General features: G+C 42.0%; 1 protein-coding gene across 2 annotated transcripts in view; it reads left to right on the top strand.

The window, feature by feature from the left end:
• Positions 1-254: 254 nt before the first annotated feature.
• LOC108430182 (ephrin type-B receptor 1) overlaps positions 255-26,719 on the top strand; it is a 406,692-nt gene continuing 380,227 nt past the window's right edge. For both annotated transcript variants that reach the window (XM_017702512.2, XM_017702510.2), the window contains exon 1: positions 255-523. In XM_017702512.2, the coding sequence (XP_017558001.1) occupies positions 463-523 (61 nt within the window). In that variant the 5' untranslated portion in view covers positions 255-462. The remainder of the gene's footprint in view (positions 524-26,719) is intronic.

Genomic DNA, 26,719 nt, shown 5'->3' with positions numbered 1-26,719 from the left:
CGAAGAGCGCAGAGATTTTTTTCAAAGCTGTGCGATTCTTCGGCCGCTTGGCGGCGCCGTTTCCCTTCCAAAGCCCCGCGGTCCGCCGCGCCGGAGCGGGCCTGCGAAAAGTTTTTGTTTTGAATAACAATGCGCGCGGGGAGGGCTGGGCGGCTGCGATTGGTCGGCGCGGTTCGGTTCTCGCTCTCGGGTTGGCTGCGGTGACTCTGGGGGCGGGGCCGGCTCGGCTCCTGTCATCCGCGCGCTGAGAGGCTGAGGCTGGCAGTTGGAGTTTCTCCCTCTCATTCGCGGCGAGCCTCGCTCTCTCTCCCTCTCTCTCTCCCTCTCACACACTCACACGGTCTCACACACGGCGTTTCACCGGCGATGTAACACGACGCTCGCCTACGGAATTACGACGGAAAGGAGTTCGCGGTTTCCACGAGGGGCAGCGACGGCGAGTGGAGGAGGACGCCTTTGGCCATGGCCGTGGACGTGCTAACGTTTCTTCTGTGGGCCGTTACGGCCGTTACGGCGATGGAAGGTAACGTGAGCGTTTAAAACTCGCTGGATTTTCCTTCTGCTTCTCTGTCACGCGGGACTCGCGTCAACTTTCCTCACAGGAATAGCTCGTTTTTTGGCGCCTCGGCTGTGGCTGTGGAACTTTCTCTGGGCGGATTTAACAGACGCGGAGGTTGCTCTAGCTTGTTGTGGTGGGATGAGGATGGAGCCTCGCCTCTTCGGGTTTGCTGGGACTTGACCCCCACCCCTCCTCCTAAAACACAGTCCCGGTTCCCAAACACAGTCACTGAGAAACGAGTACAGACATAAGTGCAGCTGCACAGCAGGGAAGTGGAATTTGTGGGAATGACTACAAGCCAAATAAGTTAACAAATAAATAAACAAATAAATAAGGCTAACGATCCTGTGGAAGAGCGAGGCTTCACATTAACCTCCCAGGATAGCTAACAGAATATCTCCTTGGGTACCCACTTGGAAAAGATGACCCTTTGAGGGTTCTTTAGTGATGCAGTGGTTCTGTCTAGAACCATTGCTTAAAGGCTTCTGTGCTTGGTGACGTGGTTCTTCAGATTGATGGAGAACATGTACTGCTGACAATAAAGCACCAAATAGGGTTCTTCCACAGTTGCACAGTAGCAGAACCCTTTTTGATGCTATATAGAACCATTTCCCTCAACACATTCTCCATGCAGGGAACCATTTAAGCATGCAAATGGTTCCATGTAGAACTAAAGATTGATGGCGAATACGTTTCTTTATAGCACCAAAAAGGGTTCTGCTACTGTCGACATCAACAACAGAAGAACCCTTATTGGTGCTGTGGGAAACCATTTTCCATAACACGTTCTGCATAAATCAGAGGAACCGTTTCACCAGGCAGAGGTCCATTTAAGCATGCAGTTGGATCTGTATGGAACTTTAGATTGATAGTGAATGTGTTGAATATGGTTCTATATAGCACCAGGAAGGGTACTGCTACTATGATGATGTCAACAACAGAAGAACGCCTTTTTGCTGCTACGTAGAACCATATAGAAGACCGTCTGAAGAGCCATTTCACCAAAAAGAACCTTTGTAGCATGCAAATGGCTCTAAATAGGGCTATTGCCTTTGCAGAGGAGCTCTTGAAGAGCCATCATTTGGAAGTGTGTGTATTGGAATAGTGCGTGTGGTCATGATTCGACGGTTTTCCGAGACCTGTTTTCCGTTTGCCGTGACTTTAGCAGTGTTTGTTCTTCATACGGCGCTGCCAGAGTTCTTGTACTCACCTAAAAAAGTTGTCTGCACGCCACGGTGCTGAGCCAGGCAGCCTGTCTAAAAGCATTTCCTCCAAAACTGACCTGTCAGAAATCCAAACTAAGGGTCCAGTGCATGCTTGTGCACCCCCACAGAACCGGGCCTGGGTGAAGCAGCGCTGCATCTGAGCCGTGAAGGTGGGGTGTTACACAGTCCAGCTGGCATGAAGATGTAAAGTGACCGGACCGTGTTTTTGTAATCACTAATAGTGACTGGCTCATGTCTTCTGAGCCTTTTCCGGGTGTTGAGGTGTACGGCGAGAATGATCGGTGAAGGAAGGATCTCGATTTGTGTTTCTGTTTGAAGACGCTTGTCAGATGACGGTGGAGTAGCCTGTGTAGTGTTTACGCTTGCCCTGGCGATTTGATGGACGCCTCCGGCTCCACTAAGGAGCCACTAGCCGCTCTATTCAGGTCACATCAGGGTGTGATTTATTCTGAGAGTGACCAGGAACGTCCGTAGGAGCGTAAAAAGAGGAGAAAATGTATCCTGCCTTGTCTGGCATCTGACAGATGGAGGTTGACTGGATGGTGAAGCGCTGCCAGAATTCAGTCATCGAGTAGCAGAGAAAGGCTTAAAGACGAGAGAGAGAGAGAGAGAGAGAGAGAGAGGGAGAGAAAGAGCAACAATAGTCTCTCTCTCACCCAGTTTTTTTCTCTGCACCTCTTTTTCTCCCTCTTTCCCCCTTCTTTTTCTCTCTCTTGGTTCTATCTGTTTATCTGTCTATGTATCTATCCATCACCTCCTCTCTGCTCCCCTTTCCCTCTCTCTGCTCCTTTCTCATTCTCTCACTTTTTCTTGCCTCCTCTATTTATCTATCTGTCTGTCTGTCACCTCCTGCATTCCCTCCTCTCTTTTTCTATTTCTGTGTTCCCTCCTCGTTGGTCTTTCTCGCTGTTGTTCTTTTCCTTCTTTTCCTGTCATTTTCTCTCGCTCTTTCATTCGCTCTCTCTCTTTGTAACTCACCCTCACTCGGCCTCCCTTCCCTCTCTGTTTCTCTCTCACTCTTTCTGTCTCGCTCTTAACTTTCTTATTTTTGCAAGCTCACTCTCTCTCTCTTCCTCTGTCTCTCTCTTTTTCCCTGTCTCGCATTCTCTCTTTTTCTTTCTCTCTTTTTCTTTCTCTCTTTCTTTTTCTCTTTCTCTGTTTTTCTTTCTCTTTCTCCGTTTCTTTCTTTCTCTATCTCATCTCTCCTTTTCTCTCTCTCCCTCTTTCTTTCTCTTTTTTCTCTTTTTCTTTCTCTGTCTCTCTCTTTTTCTCTTTTTTCCTACTCCCTCTCTCTTTTTCTTTCTTTCTTTCTTTCTTTCTTTCTTTCTTTCTTTCTTTCTTTCTTTCTTTCTTTCTCTCTGTCTCTTTCTTTCTCTTTCTCCCTTTTTCTTTCTCTTTTCTCTCTCTCTGTCTCTCTCTCTTTTTCTCTTTCTTTCTTTTTTCTCTCTCTCTCTTTTTCTCTTTTTTCTTTCTCCCTCATTCTTTCTCTCTCTCTCTCTCTCTCTCTCTCTCTGTCTTTTTCTTTCTGTCTTTCTTTCTTTCTCTTTCTTTTTCGCTCTCTCTCCCTCCCTCTCTCTGTCTCATCTCTCCTTTTCTCTTTCTCCCTCTTTCTTTCTCTTTTTCTCTCTCTCTCATTCTTTTTCTCTTTCTTTCTCTATTTTTTTCTCTCTCTCTGTCTTTCTTTCTTTCTTTTTTCTCTCTTTCTCTTTCTTTTTCGCTCTCTCTCCCTCCCTCTCTCTGTCTCATCTCTCCTTTTCTCTTTCTCCCTCTTTCTTTCTCTTTTTCTCTCTCTCTCATTCTTTTTCTCTTTCTTTCTCTATTTTTTTCTCTCTCTCTGTCTTTCTTTCTTTCTTTTTTCTCTCTTTCTCTTTCTTTTTCGCTCTCTCTCCCTCCCTCTCTCTGTCTCATCTCTCCTTTTCTCTTTCTCCCTCTTTCTTTCTCTTTTTCTCTCTCTCTCATTCTTTTTCTCTTTCTTTCTCTTTTTTTCTCTCTCTCTGTCTTTCTTTCTTTCTTTTTTCTCTCTCTGTGGCTCACTCTCTCCTTTTCTCTCTCTTTTTCTTTCTCTTTCTCCCTTTCTTTCTCTTTTTTCTCTCTCTCTCTGTCTCTCTTTTTCTCTTTCTCTTTCTTTCTCTCTCTTTGTCTCTCTTTTTCTCTTTCTTTCTCTTTCTCCCTCATTCTTTCTCTCTCTCTGTCTCACTCTCCTTTTCTCTTTCTCTTTTTCTTTCTTTCTCCCTTTTTCTCTTTTTTTTCTCTCTCTGTCTCTCTTTCTTTCTCTTTTTCTCTCTCTCTCTCTGTATCTCTCTTTATCTCTTTCTTTCTTTTACTCCCTCTCCCTCTCTCTCTCTCTCTCTCTCTCTCTCTCCCTCCAAACACAGGTTCAGTCAAGTTCACGTTCTTGAAGGTTAATTGTTTGTGATTTCCGATGTTGGTCTGTTGAGAGTCGATTGAGGCTCTGACTGCGCGCTTGTTTCTCATTCTTATCTCTGAGAAATCCGTTAAAGTCAATGTGAGTGAGCGACTCAGTGCTGTACACCTCACTGTAACCTGAAAGCACTCGTTCTTACTCCGTCTTTCTTTACATGTTATAGTTTCCTCTTTTCAGTCCAGGAGCCCCGGCGAGTGAAATAAAGCAAGCGGAGTCTTAGAGTAGCAGGATAAAGTCGAGCAGAGCTGGAGAATGTTAGAGTTTGTAATTGATAACAGCTTGTAAAGTGTTAAGGATCGTTTAGTGGGCCGTACTGTGGCTAACCACAGCAGATGGACTGGGCTGGGTGGGTGGGAGAATATATGGGCGGGGGACAAAGTGATCTCACTTTTGGTGGCTAATTGAAAGGGAATTGGTCTTTGGCTGGTTAAGCTGGTCTGTTGCAGCATGTATGTGTGTATTTTTGCACCAGCCTTGCTCTCTGTGTCACAATGACAATCAGATTATGCGCCTTTAATCGCCAAATCGTCCCAGTGATCACAAACGATGTGTCAAAAAGCAGAGAGGGAGAGCGAGAAAGAAAAGGGGGACCATCTGGGGTATGGAGAGTGCACTCCGCTTACTCCTCCCTCTCTCTGGCAGTGGACAGCCAAAGTGGCCCCAGAATAGATCTGGCCATCTTCAGATCGGCAGCGCCGGCCATTAATACCACACATGAATTATGAATGCATTCATTTGGCTTTGCAGTTGTGTAAGGTCCTGTTAATCCATTAATAATTGACCAAAGATGAGGTATTAATAGCAGCTGTTGTTCTCAGATCTGTCTTTTTATTTATTTATTTATTTATGTATTTATTCATTTTAAATTCATCACTGTGTGGTGAGGTCTGGAGCACATGACCGTGTACCTAAAACTTCCATGATCATCCTGGCTGAAGTTGACGTTTTTCAGGATTTTCAGGTTTTGAAAAGTCTTGCAGGTGGTTTGTGTTACGCATTCTTAATCTCAGATAAGCTTCTTTTCCTTTTGGCTTCATGATCTTATTAAGTCAAGCTTAGTTCAGAGGTATCCAGCTAACAACGTTAACCTGTCCTAAGAAGATGTGTGACCCAGGCTGCTCTAAAGAAGGGGTTAAACTGCAGGGAGCCATTGGTAGGTGACCTGCAGCATCTGAGGTCGGAATAAGAGCACATAAGGGCCATTATTTGAGAAATTACACAGGTTCTAAGCTTGAATTGAGTTGCTTTTGAGTTTCTAACTTTGCAAAGAACAGAAAAAAACACCCTTTGGGCACCTGAATTCAGCAACTTTCCATCGGCTGTCATTATAAGTACGTTTTTCTGTTCTTTTGCTGAATACAGGGAAATTGTGTGTAATAATTGAATGTAAAATGCAAATGCAGCACTGATTGGTGAGTTAAGGTGGGGTGGTTGGTTAGTGTAGTGGGTAACATCTCTGCCTTCTACACTGTAGACTGGGGTTCAATCCCCACCTGGGCAAACACCCTACACTATACCAATAAGGGTCCTTGGGCAAGACTCCTAACACTGCCTTCGCCTACCTGTGTAACAATAATCAAATTGTAAGTTGCTCTGGAAAAGAGCGTCAGCCAAATACCGTAAATGTAAGGTAAACCCTGAGGTATTCCTTTAACAGGACTCTGATCAAGAAGTCACAGAAGCAGCACAAGACTGGTCAGGCTTCTCTTTCACTCACAGCTTATGTGAGCCTGTAGAAGCTCTTTGAACTTTGAGATTGTGACAAAAATCTCAAATTTCAAACCAGAGCCTGTCTATGAATTTTGAGGTTGGAGGAAAAATGTGCTGCTGTAAAAAGCAACCAGATACAGATTTATCTTCAACCAGCCAAGTTCTTTCTACATTTCCATCAGACCCATCTGTCCATGGTTTGGGGTGTTTTCTTCTTGTTTTGTGTGTTGTGTGTATGCGACAAAAACAGCGGCCTAATCTCCATTCTGCCACACTGTGGGGAAGCGTCATTACAGACAGCATCGTCCCTGCTTTCAGCCCTAATCAAGCCACCTGGGTCCACCTGCATTTACTGAATGGCTTTCTTTGTTGGATAAACGACGCACACACGCGCTGTTATAGTGCCTCATTGGCAGTCATGCAGCACCATTAGCTCTGGAGATGCTAATTCTAGTAGTTTGAGTTGTAGTGGTTTGTTTGTGGCAGTGGAGTTGCCAGTAAACTGCATGGGTGCAGCCCACACTGGATTTAGACTGGATTTGAAATGCCGCCGCCTCTTTGCTTTAATCTCTTTCGCCATTGTTTTTTTCCTTTTTCTCCGTCCTTACCACATCCATGCCTGCTTTTATGTCCAAAGCATGCTTTGTAGGTCCTGACCAATATGAAAATTTCAAGGAACTAAAATTGCTGTAACACATACTGTAAGCCTATGTAGTTTAATATAGTCTAAATTTAACTGCAGTAATTTTAGGCAAGCAGTGTTGTACATAATGATGTGATTTATTAGTTGTAAACTGTAAATAATCAATTATAAATTAGTATAAAACAAGCCCTTAATATCAATGCTTGATTGGTGGGAATTTTGCTGATCCTGCACTATTGACTGATATTCAGTCAATGATTGATTAGTGTTAATTGTTGTATTTCAGTTGGTCAGTATTCTAGTAGTACTGACGATATTCACAATATGCTCAGAAAAACGTTGTGTCTTGATTTTAGGGCTGCAACAAATGACTAATTTGATAGTCGAATAATCTGTGGATTATTGAAAAGAATAATTGATTATTTAGTCTTATGCAGGTGTCAGCCTTTAAATATAGCTTGAGGTTGTTTCATGCATTTCGCTGCTATCAGAACAAAACCTCATATCTTCAAAAAGGTAATTTTAAGGGGGATTTACTTTTACTTTTAACAGAAAACTACTTTTAATGTAACCAGAACTTCCCCCCAAGTAATTTTGTGCCACTTCCTTTGGTTCTTTCATCATGAAATTTATGCACAGTGTAAGAGACCAAAGGCACTCCAAATTGTGTCAAAAACTAAAGTGACAAAGTGGAGATACAAGGTTTTGTTACGACAGCAGGGATTTGCTAACAATGAAGACCAACAAAGATGAATGACTTCAATAATTTCCTGTTTTACTGTTGTAATGAACTTTCCTGCTAAATATAAATAAAACTCCAACATCTTTTTCCTGTTCAAATTTAAAACCATGTGTGTGCAAAGTAGCAGTAATATTTAATAAAACATTTTTCTCTTGATGAAGTAAAGTCTAAATTAAAATTTAAGTTTAAACAGTGAATCAGACGCTCCTGCATTCCTAGTTAGCTTGAGAAACGCACATGGTGATGTCACCAACTAATTGACTACTAAATTAGTTGCCAGCTAATTTGCTCGTTGATTGTAGATTTTTACAGCTCAGTTGAATAATCGTTGCACTCCTACAGTAAATATTGTCATACACTGTTAGTAATAAAGGTACCGTGCAGATACATGATTTGTCCAAGGTACAAACAATGTAAGTGCACCCTCAAAGGTGCGACAACGGTTTTAAGGTCCAACTGTGCACCTTAAATAAGTTTTTCCCAGAGGAAAAGTAGATATTTGTCTCTTTTTATGAACTAATGTTTTAAAACAGAGCAATAAAATAAAAAGCCTGGAGGTGAGATGGGAGGTGTGGAGTCAGTACAGCTTAGAAAATATCATTTAACTGGATTATGGTACAGTTATGTTCCCTGACTAAAGGTTCTGAGATGTACCTCTGAGGGTATCACCCCAGTGACAAAAAGGGTCCTGCCCCAGTGACAGTGTCTTACCCTTTTTTCTAAGAGTGTACGGCCCAGCCCTAACTGAAATAATCCACCGATATGTTGGACAGGCCGTGATGCTTTACAGGGCAGATTTTGTGTGTGGGGACGTTGCTTTGTATGCATGTGTCTCTGTGTCTGCCTGTGCTGGCTTGTTTATGTCCATTGGTACATCCTTTCATTCTAATCCATCTCTTTCATGCCGTCAGCGAAGTGAACAGGCCAAAGCAGGCGTAATTGGTTTAAGGGCACAAAGAAACGAGAGTGGCGTGTGTGGTGGAAGAGGAGGGAATTACCGCGGCTGTTGTGAATAATGATCTACAGATGCCCAAAACACTTTTTCTTTTCCTCTCTTTTTTCTTTCCTGTTAATGGCATGCAAATTCATCTAATCCTCTCTCTCTCTCTCTCTCTCTCCCTGCCCAGCCTCAGTGAGATTTATTTAAGGTGCTTGTGGTGTCTTTCTCCCTCTCTCTCCCTCTCTCTCTCTGTTTCTGTGTGTGTGTTGGTTATGGCGGATGAGTCCCTTCTCATGTTCTCATTAGTTGTGTGTTCTGTGCCAGAGGCTGCTGTAATGCTCTATAATCAAATGTGTTTGGCTGGTCGGTTTGGCCCGACTGTGTCTGCCTGAAATCATTACCTTACGCTCACCTACACACACGTACACATGTACACACACACACTTTGGTACTATAACCTTTTCCATTATGAACATTTACTTCAATAAGGGACTAATCACTGCTCTTGCGTAGGCTTTTTTTATTTGAAAGGCAAAAGGAACATATCAGCCATTTGAACTGAACAAACATCATGACTGAGTTTGGAAGTCCTTGATTGTGGCTTGTTCCTGGTTTAATATAATAACTCTGATTTCTGCATTAACATCTGGTCTAGGCTTGGCTTTGCTTTTAGGTACATTGCTCAAAGATACTCAGCTTCGTCGAAACTTTTTTCCGTCTTTGGATGCATCCTCCCATTTGGGCCTATCAACACAAAGCACACCCCTAGAGTCATTGCATCAGTCCTTTCGGTTCATTTATGGTTTGATGCCATTACCAAGCATTGTCATGACTTTAGGATAGCATTGCTAAGGATTGTCTATCCACTGGGCTTGGTGTTTATGAAGGGTATTGCTTTACACCTTTGTTTAGATGTATTTTGTTTAGAAGTGTGTCATTGTGTTAATGTTGCTTTAAATGTTGGATACTCAGAATACTCAATGTAGAGGACATTGAGACAACAAATTGTTATGAACAGTGTTTTAAAGCTATCTCAGTGTGGTTGTGGTTGCTTTCAGAAACATAGCTAAAAGATACAGGCCTAAGCATCAAGAGAGGGCTACAGTACTGTTCTCCAGCAGGATATGGATGGATGGATGGATGGATAATCGGGGGGCTTTTTGTCTAATCTTACTCCCCAAATACTTCTTGGTATAGCAGTGGCATTTGGCTTGAGCAAGCATGAAATGCTCTTGTCTCTTTTGTCCGGGGGTACATGATTGTGCTAGCACACCTGGTGTTGCTCTCTAGGAAATTCAGCTAGTTGATAAACACTTAATTATATGCTGATTTGCTGCTGAAAAAGTCCAGTGTCTTCGCTGTGCAGTTGTTCTTGGTAATGAGCTCCAACAAGGTTTTTTAGTGAACTGTTACTACTAGGTGAAATGTTATCTCTGTAGCAGCATTTAACATGGAACGGAAAATTGGAAAATAAGAAGAAAATAAGAGCCTCTTCAGCCTCGTCTACTTGGCGACTGCAAAATGTTAGACTACAGTTATTGAAACACCTTATATTCTGATTATTGTACAACTCATCCAGAACATCAATCACTTAAGCTGGAAAATGCTGGGACATGCTTAATATGTGCATGTGCATATATACACTCACTGGCCACTTTATTAGTAATTAATAATTAAGCCTGTTAAGTGGCTTGTTAACACAAAATAGCTAATCAGCCAATCACAAGGCCGGGACAATCGTGGGCTGGAGGTTAGGGAACTGGCCCTGTGACCGGTAGGTTGCCAGTTCAGTCCTCAGGGCCGACAGCATGTGACTGAGGTGTCCTTGAGCAAGACAACCCCCTAATCCACAATTGCTCCCCGGGCGCCGTGGATAGGGCTGCCCACCTCTCTGGGCAAGTGTGCTCACTGCCCCCTAGTGTGTGTGTCTATTCACTAGTGTGTATGTGGTGTTTCACTTCACGGGTGGGTTGAGTGCGGAGGTGGAATTTCCCCGTTTGTGGGATTAATAAAATAAAAAGAAAGAACTTAATGCGTTTAGGCATGTAGAGGTGGTCAGGACAACTTACTGAAGTGCAGACCAAGCATCAGAATGGGGAAGAAAAGGTGATTTATGTGACTTTGAACGTGGCGTGGTTGTTGGTGCTGAGTATTTCAGAAACTGCTGATCTACTGGGATTTTCACACACAACCATCTCTAGGGTTTACAGAGAACGGTCTGAAAAAGAGGAAATGTCCAGTGAGCGGCAGTTGTGTGGACGAAAATGCCTTGTTGATGTGAGAGGTCAGAGGAGAACGGACAGACTGGTTTGTGATGATTGAAAGGCAACAGTAACTCAAAGTGTGTGTGTGTATACTGTACTAAACGAAAAGAGGACTAGAGTTAAACAGGGCTCTCTCTTAATGAAACTTACAGCTGATTAGGATGATATCCCTGGTATACGCTGAGAAGCACACTGTTTATGACAATACATTTGATTATTATAACAAAATTCATATTGCCTACCTCTATGTTGATGATGCTGTAGGCACAGAAAATGACCAGATGCATGAGCCCCACTTTCCTTTATGATGTCTTGTTGTCTTCGTGTACTTGCTGTTTGTATGTCTTCCTCATTTATGATGTTGTAGCTGAATTCGTTTTTGGAGGCACCTTAGGCGCACACATTAGGCGTGTTCACAGATATAGGATACATCTGCCTGAGCATCTCTGTCGTTGCTACATGGTCAGGATCAACAGTTGCATTTTACTGTGCTCTTAGTAGGAAGAAGGCAATAAAACCCTTTGCTTTCCATATTTTCCATTAACTGATTTGCATATGATTCTGCTTTGTATTTTAATAAATTACCATGCAGTGTTTCTTACCATCTTGATGTGGTCACCTGGAATGGAAATCACATGGACAGCACGCAAGCAGCTTCTCAGTATTCTAGTCACAGTTCTGAGGAATTCACTCCGACATTACTGCTGTACCGCTTGGACATTTCATCTGACAGCAAGCGCTCACTGGTTATTGATCACTTTCTTTACAGAGCCTTGTGCACACTCGCTGTATTCCTAGGACGTTCTAGGTTTGTGTTTGTTTACATTTAAATATTTATGTTGTGTCACTGTCCAGATCTATATATTTTGATACTGATATGTTGGTATAAGGTTTTTTTTTTTGTCTCAGCCTTGAGCAGGTACAGAGTCAGGAGTTGCCAATGGGTCTGTTTTGAATGCAGAGGTTTTGTTTTTGTTTTCTCTTTTCAGCACATGCTGTCGAACCAATGAACGATTCTCTGGCCTGCCGAAAGCGAAGAAGTTCCAGTTTCAGGCTCAGCAGAGAGAGAGAGAGAGAGAGAGAGAGAGAGAGAGAGAGAGACAGAAGTTGCAGTAATAAGCCAGTCAGTGTGAAAGCACTTGGTAAGGTTTTGCTGTCTTAGCTGGAACAGCGGCTGGACCAGCTCTGCACAGGGACGAGTGCACGAGTCCGTTAATGGAGAAGCCAACAGGAGTGTTCATCGTTCTGTAAATAGACTGAGTGCGCAGCTAAATAAAGGTGAGGAAGAGGAGTGTGTTGTTTGTAGGCTGCAGAAGAGAGGGCTACTTAATGTGAAGATGCAGAGATGGCTGTTTGCCACTATGGATCTAGTTGGGCCCAATAGGACCTGAAAGAAAACACTATTTCTTCTCTCAATTTATCATCGAGTGTGAGTGCATGAGCAAAATGTTGCAGGGTTATTATTTCCAGAGATGCCCTTGGTGCCAGAGAGTGGTTTTAACCTGTAATGGATACATTACCCTGTGATTTATACACATTTTTGCTCTATTCTGTGGTTGCAAAGCTGCAATACTGTGGATCAGAACTGCTTCTTTGGCTGAAAGCTGGTTGAGTTTTTACGCTGAAGTAATATAATGGCTTATCCTGTAGAGTGCAGCAATGTTGACATCCTGGAGGACAGCAAGACTGAAGGGTTTTCTGCAGTGAAACAAGGACACAGCATGATTGATATGAAGCACCACTTTTTGGAAGGCCCCTTGTGCTTTTTTTAACCAGTCATCATCTCCACAATGCAGCTCCCATATGTCAAACACAAGGGCCGTGGGCCAGATCAGGCCAGCGACACAATCCTATGTGGCCTGCAAAAGCATTTTACTTTTCTGTTAATATTAGCTTGCTTCACAATGTGCTGCACTACAGTCCCCAGCATGCACTGCAATCTAATGTGCTCTGACTCATTAGGACAGCGGTTACACTTCAATTCTACACAGTTCCACACCAGTCATATCACCAAACGCGTTTCAGCTGCAGTTCAGCCAGTATAAATGCCTAATGTTAGCTCAGCAGCTCAGAAATTGAGCTCAAGTCTTAATGAGCTTGCAGAAAGTAAGGATGCCATACGTCTAGTTCAAGCAAATAGGTAGGTTTAAAAGCCTGAGCTCCTCCATTTAAGTTCTGAATACTTCAAATATTTACGTAATATTTCAAGATCTACTCCAAGTGCCTATATTTTACTGTGTATTTTGAATAAACAATGGCCAGTTCGGGTTACAACACAACATTAATTAAAAATTAAATAGAAATTTTTTTTTCTGGCCCACGGATTTGAGATTTTAAAATATAGCCTCTTTAGTGGTTTAGTTTTGGATCACAAATGACATTCCAGGTCATCCCAAAAGTATTGGATGGGGCTCTATCACTCCAGAGAACACAGTTCCACAGCCCAATACTGGGGGGGCTTTATACCCCTTGGTACTGGGTATGGAGGCTTTGCTCATGTGCAGCTGCTCTACAACATCCCATTCTATTGGCAGTGTTTTTCTGTGGAGATTTAAAGTAGTATATAAGGGGTGTTTGGATGCTATTATAGTATAATGTATTGTTATGCTGATTTTCATCACATCCCAGTTAACAGTTGTTCCAGCAGCGTCAACATGAGAAACACAATGTTGTGCGTCCTGTGCATGCCATCATTATGGTTTAGGCAGATATTAGTGCGCATGAATGTGTATGCATGCATATCATGTGGATCTTGCAATGGAAGCTGATACATTTCTGCACTTGACCCTAAAACCCGTATGTGCTTCCTGAACTCCAAAGCTGCTAAGAGCTATTTTCCTTTCTAGGCTTGTAAAATCACGATGTGTACTGTCGTCTGATCGCACTCTGTAACCCCTGCCAATTGACAGTAGTATCATGGGGGCATAATGGCAGGCAAGCAAGAGCCGCTTAAAAAAAAAAAAAAAAGAAAGACTTTGCCACTTTGCTGCTCGACCAGCACACCACATTAGTGTGTTTTCAGAAAAAAGAGCCACGGATACCGACTGAGAGTCTTCTTCTAACTGAACTGTGGATCCTCTTATTTAGATTGTCTAGTAACCCATTTCAGGACAGTGAGTAATGAAGTAACATCATGCAGAAGCAGGTTTAACTGAGAAAATAAACAAGCTTGAGTTTCCACTTTGTTGTAACCGTGACCACAGCTAAAATATGGTATTCGTGTGCTTTGACAGTATGTTCTGAGGCGGGACAACATATTTCAACTCGTTCCAATGATTTTACAAAGTATCTGCAGAATTAATTGGTTATATTGTGTTACCGAGTCAGAATTGTTCACAGTGGTGTTGATAGGAACCAGAAGTCTGAAGGGTGTAATGCTTCTAAAAGCTCTCTCACAGAATGTTATCACATGAAGTCCCTGATTCCTCAGATATTGATTTTTGATCATTTTGAGAGAAAGTTGTGGCCTAAAATGTATTTTTTAAAAGTACATTAATGGTGCAAAGGTACATGAAAGGCATTAAAGGCAAAGTCATTCCTAAAGAAAAAATGTCTTTTTAGATTTACCACTATTTTACCATTAACAACGTTATGTATAAACCTAAGAAGATGCCTATAGGTTCACTGGTAGTCTTAGATAGTTAGCAAAAAGGCTATATTTGCATTGTGAACATTATGACCTCTGGTTCCTATCACACCCATTGGAAAGAAATCAGTCAGTAACTTTTTCTGCAAAGGATCATTTGACATCAAACCACTCTGAATGACTTTGTTTACAACTCAATGACAGGATCACTTGGAAGCTTTAAAAATCAGAGAAGTACCCCTTTAAATCACCCAGCCTCAGTGATTCACAATAATAGCTGCCTGTTCCTGCATAGAAGCCTCATAAATGAAGGTATTTTACCAGGTGTTTCTCTCATACACACACACACACTGGTGTTATGGGTCTTGATCAGAGTGGTGCATCTGGGAGTTGTGGATGAGTGAAACCCCTCTCCTCAGAGACCCCCCTCTCTGGAGACAAACGAGCTTGAAGGAAGCCAGATGGTGTTTAGGTGTGTGTGTGCGTGTGTTATGATTCAGGAGAGAAATAGACCCAAAGCCCTGCTGGTTTATTGTGTTTCTTGCTTGTCTTTCATGGGATTCTGCCTCCTGATTGTGTTCTTTTTTTATCTCAGTCCTGTTTGTGTGGCTTTTTGTTGAGTGAACCACTGTGGTGTGTGGTTTTCAGTATCAAAGCAAGAGGGAAACAAGGTATTAAGGAAAGCCCTTTAACCCTTGGGAGTCTAGTTATTTTTGTCATTTTGTTACACTGCTTTAATGTAATTACATGATTACAAGAGTAATTATACGTTTGATTTACATTCTGTGTTGACTGGTACTGACTTTTTTCAGCTTGATGCTTGATGTCAAAAATGTGGCAAAAATATTAAGGATTTTTTTCTTTCGTAAACAAGACAACAGTAACTTCTCATCAAATTCAGCAAATTCAAATTGTAATAAAATAACTCCTCTTTTAATTATAAACACAAATGTGATGTACATTGTGTACTTCCCCATTTGTTTCAATGAGCTTCGATGATTAATAATTAGCAAATAATCAATAATTCTGATGTTTCATAATTCAAAGTGTAAAACAAGGTGTATGTGCCATAGTAGGAATGAACAAATCTTAAAAGAGTTGAACAAATCTGAGTCTCTGGGTTTAACCAGTGAAGGTAATGATACTAAGAGTTAAATATTAAAAATGTTTGTATGAGACTCACATTGAGTGTTGTATTAAACATCGAGCAAAGATCGAAAAATATATAAAAATACAAGATATTAATGTGATAAAACACTGCTTAAAAACTGCTGATCACACCTGTCTGAGAAGTGTGTGGGTGTGGCTAATGAGCAGCTTAATTGACAGCTCTCTGTCCAACATTCCTAGCCTAGTCCACCGCTCATGACAGAACTAAAATCATTACTCGGCTTTGACTGCTAGTAACTGGATTAAAAAAGTCACTGACCAACAGACGTGCAGGTGGACGGACAAAATGCATGAATGAGGGAACGGATGAACGAAGTATGTTGGTGTATGGATAAACAAATGAACAGGCGACAGTCGGCTACACACAGATGGCCTATCTTGCTAGCTTGTGGTCGTGCTGGGTCAGCTTAAGCTCACTAAGCTTCACTGACTGAAATTCTTTTGTGTGGGCACCACAAGAGACGTTGGCCTTGGAATTGGTCAGGGCAATGCTTATGGACGTGCAAGAAATGCATTGGTAATTTATTGGTCACTGGGTGTACTTGGTACATGTTTACTGTTTGCCTGCAAGAACTTATTAAAACTATGTAGTTTAACATAAGGAAAAACACTCCACCTTCAGATTCTGCTGTGGAAACCCCCCAGAGAAATTCTCTCCAAGTAAACATTGCATTTCACAGCTTCTGTACCCTTTGTAGTCCAGGATTTGTTATCGAAGACCTGCCCTGTGCTAAAAAGACCACTTCACGAAATGGTTTAAAAGCGACCTGGTTGGGGACACCGTGAAAGCACATGTATAATACCATTGGAAAGTGGTATTACCTCCTTTCCCTCTTGCTTCTTGCTTGTGTGTGTGTCTGTCTGTCTGAGAGAGAGACCCATGAGTATAGGCTCAGGGGATTGGGTGACGGAGTTTGCTGTCAGCATAAACGGGAGCCTTCTCGATATTTCCCAAGGAGTCGCTGGTGCAGAAAGCATTACCAAGTTCACTTTCCAGGGGCTTGAAGTGCTGTGCTCAGGGTAGAGCTGGGCAATACAGCGATAAATGATTGTAATAATTCTCAATATTATGAAAAATTACCTTGATTAGGGATGTTCTGAAATTTCTGCCAGAAAGTGGGCGAAAGATTCATTTTTGGAATTCAGGCCAAAAGAGAAGAACGTCTGGCAATTTTGGCAAAAGCTCAAATTGATCTACAATGAAGTGTGAAAATCTAACACCAAGTCGTTTGAATGGTAATAAAAAATGAGAAACAATGATTAAAACACTGTTTGTTCTTTTCTTCTCCTGCGCTGCTCGTCACAGACAAGTTCAAATGGTTTGACTGGCAGCAGCTCAACAGTGAAACACACAAACATGGTCCACCGCAGCTGTGCATTACAGTCTTTAGCTTACATGCTTTTCAGCATTACCTGATTCAGTGAAGTAACTTAAATCAACAGAGTAACTTTTGATATTTTACCTCTGGTTTTGAGAATTTGAGAACTCTTGCATTCATTAGGTCCTGCTGGAGAAACTTCAGACCACTAGATGAAAGTTTTTATTGCAAAAGCGTATGTGACACAATCACATAATGCTGTGAAGATGGGCTGAGATGCATGTCATCAGCCTCTTACTGTGTGTAACTAGTGGATTTATGTGTCCATCTACATTTTGTGTGAAAGTGACCAATGGACACTCAGGAAATCACTAAGGACTGACCCATCATGTCGGAAACCCTTCATGTTGGAGACACATGAAATAGCATGCAAAGAGCTCACAGCTGCTGAAGTTGCTGCAGCTGTTGTGTAAATAGCAGCAAAGATAACAAAGGATTTTGATATGGAGCATAGGTATCATGTTATATGTAAATGTCTTTAAAGGCGAGTTTCGATCCCCAGAGCCGACAGCACATGACTGAGGTGTCCTTGAGCAAGACACCTAACCCCCAACTGCTCCCCATGCACTGCGGATTGGGCTGCCCACCGCTCCGGACATGTGTGCTTACTGCCCCCTAGTGTGTGTGTGCTCACTAAAGTGTGTGGTGTTTCATTTCACGGATGGGTTAAATGCGGAGGTGAAATTTCCCCGTTGTGGGACTAATAAGGGTCACTTAATCTCTTAAAGAACATATAAATTGAAAAAACGCCTGTGTGTGTGTGCGTGTGTGTGTGCGTGTGTGCACACACAGCGCCTTCCACAATTATTGGCACCCCTTGTTAAGATGTGTTCTTAGGTTTCTATTAATTTTTTTTTTTAATAATACTGGACAACAATACAAAAAAACAGAAAAATCCAACCTTTAATTCAAGTGCATTTATTCAGTGGGGAAAAAATCTCACATTAAATTTTTTTTTCTTTTACATGAAATCATCTGTGCCACAATTATTGGCACCCCTGATGTTAATACTTTGTACAACCCCCTTTTGCCAACAAGGCAGCACTTAATCTTCTCCTATAACATTTCACAAGATGGGAGAATACAGACAGAGGGATCTTCGACCAATCCTCTTTGCACAATCTCTTTAAATCGTCCAGAGTCCTGGGTCCTCTCCTCTGCACTCTCCTCTTCAGCTCACCCCGCAGGTTTTCAATTGGGTTGAGGTCTGGGGACTGAGATGGCCATGGGAGGAGCTTGATTTTGTGCCTGGTGAACCATTTTAGTGTAGATTTGGCCACGAGTTTAGGGTCATTATCTTGCTGAAAGACCCAGTGATGACCCATCTTCAGCTTTCGGGCAGAGGCCACCAGATTTTGATTTAAAATGTCCTGGTATTTCAAAGAATTCATGATGCCATGCACCCTAACAAGGTTTCTGGGGCCTTTGGAAGAGAAACAGGCCCACAGCATCACCGATCCTCACCCATACTTCACAGTGGGCATGAGGTGCTTTTCCGCATACTCATCTTTTGTGTTATGCCAGTCCCACTTAGTGTTTGTTGCCATAAAGCTCTATCTTAGTCTCATCTGACCAAAGCACACGGTCCCAGTTGAAGCCCCAGTACTGCTTAGTGAACTCCAGACGTTTACGTTTATGCTTGTACATGAGGAAAGGCTTTTTCCGTGCATTCCTCCCAAACAGCTTGTTGGCATATAGATAGCGCCTGACGGTTGTTATGGTGACCCCAAGATGGTACTCTTTGATGCAATTCTCAATGAGCTTTGGAGAACTTTTACTTTTCTTACTGTCCTCCTCACTTTGCGTGGGGGCAAGATAAACTTGTGTCCTCATCCAGGCTTGTTTGCCACTGTTCCAGTTGTTTTAAACGTCTTGATGATTCCTCTGACTGTAGATATGGGCAGGTGTGGGGAAGTTTCTTGTAGCCATTGCCTGACTCATGAAGGCGACACACATCTGCTTTATTTGAACGGTGTGTTCTCTTGTCTTTCCCATGTTGAAGAGCGGATAAGAGAAATGGGCCTCTGTGTCACGTCATATTTATACCCCAGGGAAACAGGAAGTGATGAATTACTAATGAAAGGTTCCTAGACACTCTGATCAACTTTATAAACTACTGTAGAAATGCTTTAATTACATTTATTTTCTAGGAATTGTTAGGGGTGCCAGTGTGAGATTATGCTTCTGAAATAAAAACTGAATTGAAGTCTTTTAACACATCTTAACGAGGGGTGCCAGTAATTGTGGGGAGTGCTCTGTGTGTGTGTTTTGAATCCTGATGATACCCCCGATACACTTGGGAAAACATATTGTGACACTTTATCATAATAAGTATAAATATTGTCACATTGCCCACCCCTAAACGTTGATTTTTGTGAAAATATTGATGATTACTCAGTTCTACGCTATATTCGTAGTCTTCCAGTCCAGAGCTAACTCAAGGGCTAATAAAGCTCCTGTCCTCCCCTGAGCCATTTTCTCGCCCGTATGAAGCCTGGCTGATGTTTGGACTCTGTCTGAAGCTCTATTTTCCCGTCTCCTTGCCGTTTTTTAAAGGCGTTTAATTAAAACTTCAGGCAGGAGCGGTGGTGGTGGTGGTGGTGGTGGTAGACCCGTTTCATTTCTGCCCCGAGCTCAGTGAATAATTGCTTGTGTCGCCTCTTCCTCCCTCACTCTCTCCACTCGTTTAAATAGATGTGGCTGTGCCTCTCTCTCTCTCTCTCTCTCTCTCTCTCTCTCTCTCTCTCTCTCTCTCTCTCTCTCTCTCTCTCTCTTTCTCTTTCTCTTTCTTTTCGTCCTTTCTGCTGTGCTTCATTGCCATTTGCAGTAGCAGCAAGAGGGAGACATACCTAATGTGAACTGAGATGGGCAGCAACCACTCTGGATGTAGAGTGGACTCAGCACTGGATCTACAGTGAAAGAAGACACTGTTCGTTCTTGCTGTATTATTGTGTGTAAGGCAGAGAAGGGGAGTGAGGTCCATCAGTAGCCAGTATGATAGCTGTATGAACCTGATACAAGCAGAAAAGGAAGGAAAGGAATTGCAAGACACAAAAAAACTAATAAGATCCCATCCTACCGTAAGTTTAACTTGTAATTTCACAAAGTTGCTTGTTGCCCAATATAAGGTTAAGCAAAATTAAGCGTTAAGTATGTTTAAAGTCCCCTTTAAAGTTACTTTGTTAGTTTGTTTTTTGGTTATATTAGGCAAGATTCATCATATCATTCAAATTCTTGTTTTCCTGTGATCTTCTGTTGAAGTCTGTTATGACTTTTGTGCACAAAAATAATATTAACCAATAATTTAGTTTCACCTCCCGCTTCCATTCCACCCCCACCCTATTCATCAGCGTACAGAGAACCTCCCTGATACTGTAACATCAGAAATCCGTCATGATCCAGAAAGATGCATCCACTCACATTCACACCAAGCTCTGCTATCTCTCTGTCTCTATTGCTCTCTCTCTCTCTCTCTCTCTCTCTCTCTCTCTCTCTCTCTCTCTCTCTCTCTCTCTCTCTCTCTCCATATCAGAGTTTCACTCTTGTGTTTGTGCAGTGTGTATCAGAACGAGAGAGATGAAGCTGGATCCGGTGAGGCCTGGAGAACAAAGCAGTTCATTTATTCTCTTTTTAATAATCGGGTTGCAGCCTTCGCCATGATGATTTCATTCCACCTCCGAGCCCCCTGGTATAGGCTGCAGGACTAAGGAAGACTGCAGGTGTTGCTGCAGGGCACAGCCAGGGGATTTTGGGGTCAGCTGGGAGAGAGTGGAGAGTTTCAGAACGGAAAATCATCTGTTCCGTATAATCCTTTGTTTGTGTGTTCTTGTTTCTGTGTTCTTCCAGGAGCTGGCAGAGAGGAGAGATTAGTATGCAGAGACGCCGGCGTCTCGATATAGCCCATGTGGTTTATGCAAACGCTCACTGCTGCGTGTGCGTGAGTATTCCTCCACAGCCCTATCGCCCTCCTGAAGTGTGTTCCGTAATTGTTCTCGTTGACGTGTTCAGTCGCCGAGGGAGGGAAACGTAGAAGCAAAAACAGAAAAGCAGCCACGTTGTGATCCGGTCCACTGTGTACAGTTTTTAATAGCATGTACCTGAGAGTGAATGTGGTTCCTTTATTAAAAGCCTGTCTGCGCCGCTTCTGGGCGACGCCACATTAAAGTGGACCTGTAGGATCAAAAACCTTCACCTAATGACCACCCCCTCCCCCTCTTCCTCACCCTTCCAGACGGACTGATTTTCAATTGCACTTCTCCTGCAATCAGTCCGATGGAGAAATCTAAACTTCTGTTCCAGCAGGAGGTTGCGCTTAATGTGGCCGGAGCATGAATATTTCATCGGAGAAAAGTGGCTCCCGTGCCTGTTTTATTTGCCGTTTTCTGAATGTTAACTGCCGTCTTGGCAGCAAGGACTCGGCGTGCGAGGAGGAAATGAATCAGGTGAGAACAGAAGGGGCTTTGCCTCCTCCTCACTTGCTCGTATTAGCCATGAGTTATGGGCTCTTTGCCTATGGAGGGTCATGCCATACACTCATACTTCATTTTAGTTATTGCCATAAATGTAATCTCTTAGTTAATGGGCAATACAGGCTAGGGAGTAGATGGGAAAGAGAAACAGTGAAGAGTGAGTGTGTGTGTGTGTGTGTGTGTGTGTGTGTGTGTGTGTGTGTTTCTTGGTTTTCCATCTAGTCAGATGTTGGCCTTTGTAGGTGTGTGCATTAATGATAGTCATGATACCTTTTTAATCATGGTGTATAATATTATCGCAAAATTGTGTTTTTTAAAGAGTCAGCTTTAAAGATGTTTTGAACGTCAAGTATTTGTTCTGAAGGACTTTTTAAAATAGCGGTATACGTGTCTGGTATTTACAATAAAATGATCATTAAAAAATGAAAATCAAAATTTTTTTGTTATATTTTCCAGATCCATCTTATAATATTCTTGTGATTTCATGTGCCAGCAACAGTCGTATTTAATCTATTGTGCATGGCCATTTTCCAGCTTATCTGTATTAAATTATACAGGTTATTTTTTTTTTTTTACTATGCCTTTGAGATAGATATAGGTAAATGAGGTCCGTTCTGATTGTCCTATATCGTGCCTCATTCAAAAATCACACTGGGCTGAACCACTCTTTATAATTTCAGTGTAAACTGGCGAGGCTAAACTCTCTGGTTTTCGTGACATCACAAAAACAGAGAATTAAAACCCTGCATGTGTTTGTGATACTGAACATTTTTCCTTTTCATTGCTGGGTGGGATTTTTTTTTCACTGTTTGAGAAAGAAAAGTTCTCTTTCTGCTGCTCCTTCTGCCGTGCTGCGGCTCTTGATTGTTTACAGTCCCTGGACTGTATCACATGATCAGAGTGTGACTGCATAGTTGGAGCTCGAGAAAGCAGAGCTGAATGCATGTTAAAAAAATCTGTTGCAAATGAAACAGTGATTGGTTAGTGTAGTGGTTAACACCTCTGCCTTCTACGCTGTAGACCGGGGGTTCAATCCCCCACCAGTGCAAGCACCCTACATTATACCAATAAGAGTCCTTGGGCAAGACTCCTAACACCACCTTGGCCTACCTGTGTAAAAATGGTCAAATTGTAAGTCGCTCTGGATAAGAGCGTCAGCCAAGTGCCGTAAATGTAATGTAAATGATTGAATTCAAAATATTCGTTGCAGTGACTGTAGCACAAAAGTGTAGTTGTAGTTCCTCCTAACTTTTTCTGAAACCTCCTGCTGCTCCAGTGAGTCCGTTTGTCTTCTGCGCTTTAGCAGATGTCAATAAAGTCACACATTGTGCTCTGATTTACCAAAATGATAACGTTCTCCCACTGAATTCTCAGCCTGTATCTCTCCTGTATCTCTTCTCATTTTGTCTAATGAGATTTCTCCTGAGAAATTAGGTGAATAACTATTATGTCTCCTGAGCAATACAAGAGCAACATTTGAGCAATAAAAATTTCCTCTGAGCGGCCGCATGTGTATGCAGGTATGTGCGGACTTGTGTGTGTGCTTGTGTGTCTGCGTTCCATCTGGGCGGATGTTGGCCTCTCTGGAGAGCAAGTGTGTGTAGGTAAGGAGTGGGGGGTGTACGGGTGGGGAGGGAGGTAATTAAGTATTGATTTTAGAGCAGGCAGGGTAATAGGAAATAGCCAGCCTGGCCCTAATTAAGGCCGGTTGCCAGATTGGTCCTGTCTGCGCTGAAAGGATGATGGCTTATAGGATGGAGCAGGGCTCTGGGGCAGAAACTGTGTGACCGCAGCAACCCCCCTTTATGCTATGTCACATTAATTAGCACCTTTGCTGACATGGGCGGACAGACATCTTTGCTCTGTCTTTGCTGTTGGTGCTCTGGATGGATGAATTTTTGACAGAATGGAACATCATCGCTGTCATAATAAAACCTGTATCTTGTAAATTTACAGAAGGAGAAAAGGTTCTCGTGTTTTATGTAAGATTTTATTATAGATGGATCCCCATATAAACTGTGAGATTACAGCAGTATTGTATGTTTACTGCATGTCACTGCATGAGATGTTGCAGCTGAAATCCTGGCGGACAGTTACGCTCAGGTATGCTATGACTCTGTGATAAAGATTTTCTGGCGATAGGCCTGCAGTGTAAGAAAATGCAACATGCTTGCACCTGCTGTTTTTGCCAGAAAGTGGGATTACGCCACAAAAAAAGGACATAATAGTGCCAGTGGGGAAAAAATCTAATTAAACAGCGATGAAGGAGAGTTTGTAGTTGTTCATGGCTGGGAAAAAGAGTAGAATGCCCTTTCTTCAAATGGAGCTGGAGGTTAGGAGGCCAATTTTCCTGTCCATTAAGTGGTAGTTAGGTGTACCATTTCAAGGCAGGTCACTCATATTAACTGCAGACTGAGTCAAGCACGTGGGTAGGCTGCATGTGAACAAGTTTTACTTCATCAAAAAGCTTGCTGTTTTTCCCACCAGTATTTATATTCATGAGATAACCTGGTCACATTGTTAGATTTTAGACCAACTGCTGTTGCTGTAAGCTGTCTTTGATTATAAATAGGGCTGGGCTGATATATGACCTCAGTTACCTCTTGACAGCAGGGATGCTTTAGTCAGGGGCTCCTGTTTACAGGCTTGTTACACCAATTATTCACACCAATAGTCATTTCATTAAAACTTTTAATTGCATTTACATTGAAAGGCAGGTACATACGGACATTTTTAGCTTGAAACAGGCATGTAAGATTATTTACTTTGCATGTCTCTGTTTTTATGTAACATTTTATTTTAGCTGGTCTGTTTTCCAGCTAGCTTTCTGCTGCCTGTCTAGCCTACTAGTGAGTGCTGAATCCAGTTATGAAGAGAATATAATGTCTAAAGTTTATGTGAATCTGTAAACAGTGATGCTCAACTGGCAGTTCATTATCTGGTTGCATTTGAGGGACACCAATTTCAGTGTTACCAACTGGGCTTTTTCAAGGAGGCAATATGAAGCCACAGTCTCATGTCTGCTGTAGCTCTTTGCTGTTTATTCCTGTCGCATTGCTGTTCTTGACATAATTTCATCTGAACTCTGTAGAGCCAGAAATGGCACGAGGTTCCAAGTACATTTAATTAGTAAAACAGTAACTTAAAAAATATGCGCACTTTCTATGACTTAGCTAAAAGTGGTAACATATGACACTTCAGTTTAAAGTGGTCACATGAAAAATAAGGAGATGAAAGTAAGGAACGCCCCCCCCACCAGTGCCATCGTCCTTCACAATGTTTTCCAGTAGACATCATCATGTGCCAGTTAGGTAGACATGATTGCAAGGCACCAAATTGGCCATTGCATAGCACATCCCATTGTCCTTTCATAGACCATCGATTTTAACCATCAAAGAATTCGTTCACAACTTTCAGTTATTCTGTCTGCAGATTTTTCATGATGAAAATTGTACAGCCATTCATAAACCTGCCTTATTTTTGGTCTATTCATCATGCAATGTTCATGACCTTCTTAAATGGTGTATTAAAAAAAAAAGCATAAACAAAAAAAAATGAATTCACAAGGTTTTGACTGCTGCGACATATTTGTCCTTCTGATATTCATCTTGGCCTGATTGCCAATCTGTATCATAAACCCACTCAATTTGCTGAGAAAATGATTTCACGTTATCTAATTTCCTCCAAAACATTCTGCATAATTGCGGAAGCCTTATGGAATAGCATCAGATCAATCTAATCAGAGAGGCTTGGTGATGAATTGAATCCGATTCATTTTAAGGAACAAGAGAATGACAGCGGAACTGCCTGACAGCTGGTGGTCTCGTAGGGATGCGCACAGAGCCCCTGATCAGAGTCATTAGAATAATCTTTAGATTATGCATCCAGCCTATTTTCCCAACCATTAATCTTGTTAGGCATTGCTCATGAGGAAGGCTTCTCCATCTTATCAGTAACGAGTAAGTGCATTTTTGTTTTCAGAGTGTTCCGCACCCCCACCACCCCCCACCCCCACACACATTTACACAATGTTTACATTGGGTAACATTTTGCTGATTCACTGAAAAAAGTAGCACACTGAACTGATGTCATTACAATGAATAGAATACTGTTGTTGTTGGAATAAAACCTTGTTTCTTACTGTAATTTATCTGAAGAAAAACATTGTAAAGTAGTTTCATGAGGTTTTACGTAGCGTAATTTTTGAGCTATTTCTTTCAATGAAACTGCAGCAGATTGTGATTTATTTTTTTGTGCTTAAATTTATCAATGACATTTTATAAACAATGTAAAGGGCAGCAGTTGTTTTCAAATGCTGTAAAAAAATTACAAGGTTTTTGATCTTTATTACACCAGTGCAAGTTTGTTTTTCTGCTTACTTAATTGTGGCAATGATTGTGCTACATTTAATTTACATTAATTGATATACATGCTCAAATCAGACAAGTTTAATGCCCCAAAAACTATTCTCAATGTACATCTTCCTGTCTGAGTTTGCTAGTGAGTAGTTGTGAGTGGTACAACAGGTAGCCCTGATTCTGAGCACGTCTGAGTGCATATGAGTCTCTTTGCCAGGCTGCTTTACAAGCGAAGTCCTGCATCATCTTTGAAGGATTTATATTTCATGGCTGCTGGCAGCGCCGTGTAGATCTGGACAGGGATCTGCAGTTTGAGGTTGACCGTGCCAGCTTGGCCTTGGACACCTATCCTGGGGCATCTATAAACGCGTGTTATGATGCTACAGCCAGATAGGAAATGGCGTGCCAGGCCTTGTCCGAATATTATTTATTTATATGTCTGTCTGTCAGTACAGTTAGTCCTTCTTTACAGCACAACTGAGCAGACAGCAGTCTAAACAGAGCTTAACCCTGTCAAACCCTAATCCTATCTTTCTGCAATCCATCCTGAGAATTTGTAATAGCCCCTTTAACTAGTTAAAGCTGCACTATGTAGGGTTTGGAGATTTGGAGACCTCTGTGTTGGAAATATGTAACTGCATGCAACGTGTGAATACTTAGCAGTATGGGTTGTTGTCATATCTTCATCAGTATAATGTTGATTTTGTGTTGGTATTTGAAAGTTGCCGAGGCTGTGTGTGCTGTTTATACTTCTTTGAAACCTGATCCAACACCTCACCTTTAAATGATTATTTTTAGGCTTTACAGGGAGATTCGCAGCAGACATGCCCACCATATTTTAGTGTGTCTTCTTTTCTCCCGACTCAGAAATGCTGATGAGCTGAGCTACTCCTCTAAAATATCTGCGTTTTCTTCATGATGCTGATTTGTAACCCTCTACAAATGATTACATCTCCCTATAATACCAATTCAGGTGAATTTGATCCTAATTTCTAGATTCTATATTCCGTTTGTTTCTTTTATGCATATTAGAAATATTGGATATCGGGATTGGTCTACAGTTCACATATTGGTGCATCTCTGGGTTTCCATTCATAATTTGGTGAAAGAAAATGGAAACCATTCAGTGATTCCATGAACTAACTGTTATGCACAAATTGCTAATGATGTGACTTGTTTACAACATTTCAGTGCAGGACAAGTAGTGCGCTCCCTGCTTTTTACTGAGTAGCAATGGTGTTGAAACAT

This window comes from Pygocentrus nattereri, chromosome 19 (assembly GCF_015220715.1).
Source record: "Pygocentrus nattereri isolate fPygNat1 chromosome 19, fPygNat1.pri, whole genome shotgun sequence".
NCBI lineage: Eukaryota > Metazoa > Chordata > Actinopteri > Characiformes > Serrasalmidae > Pygocentrus > Pygocentrus nattereri.
Note: the sequence above shows the minus strand (reverse complement) of the source record. Positions and strands in the feature narration are given on the sequence as shown.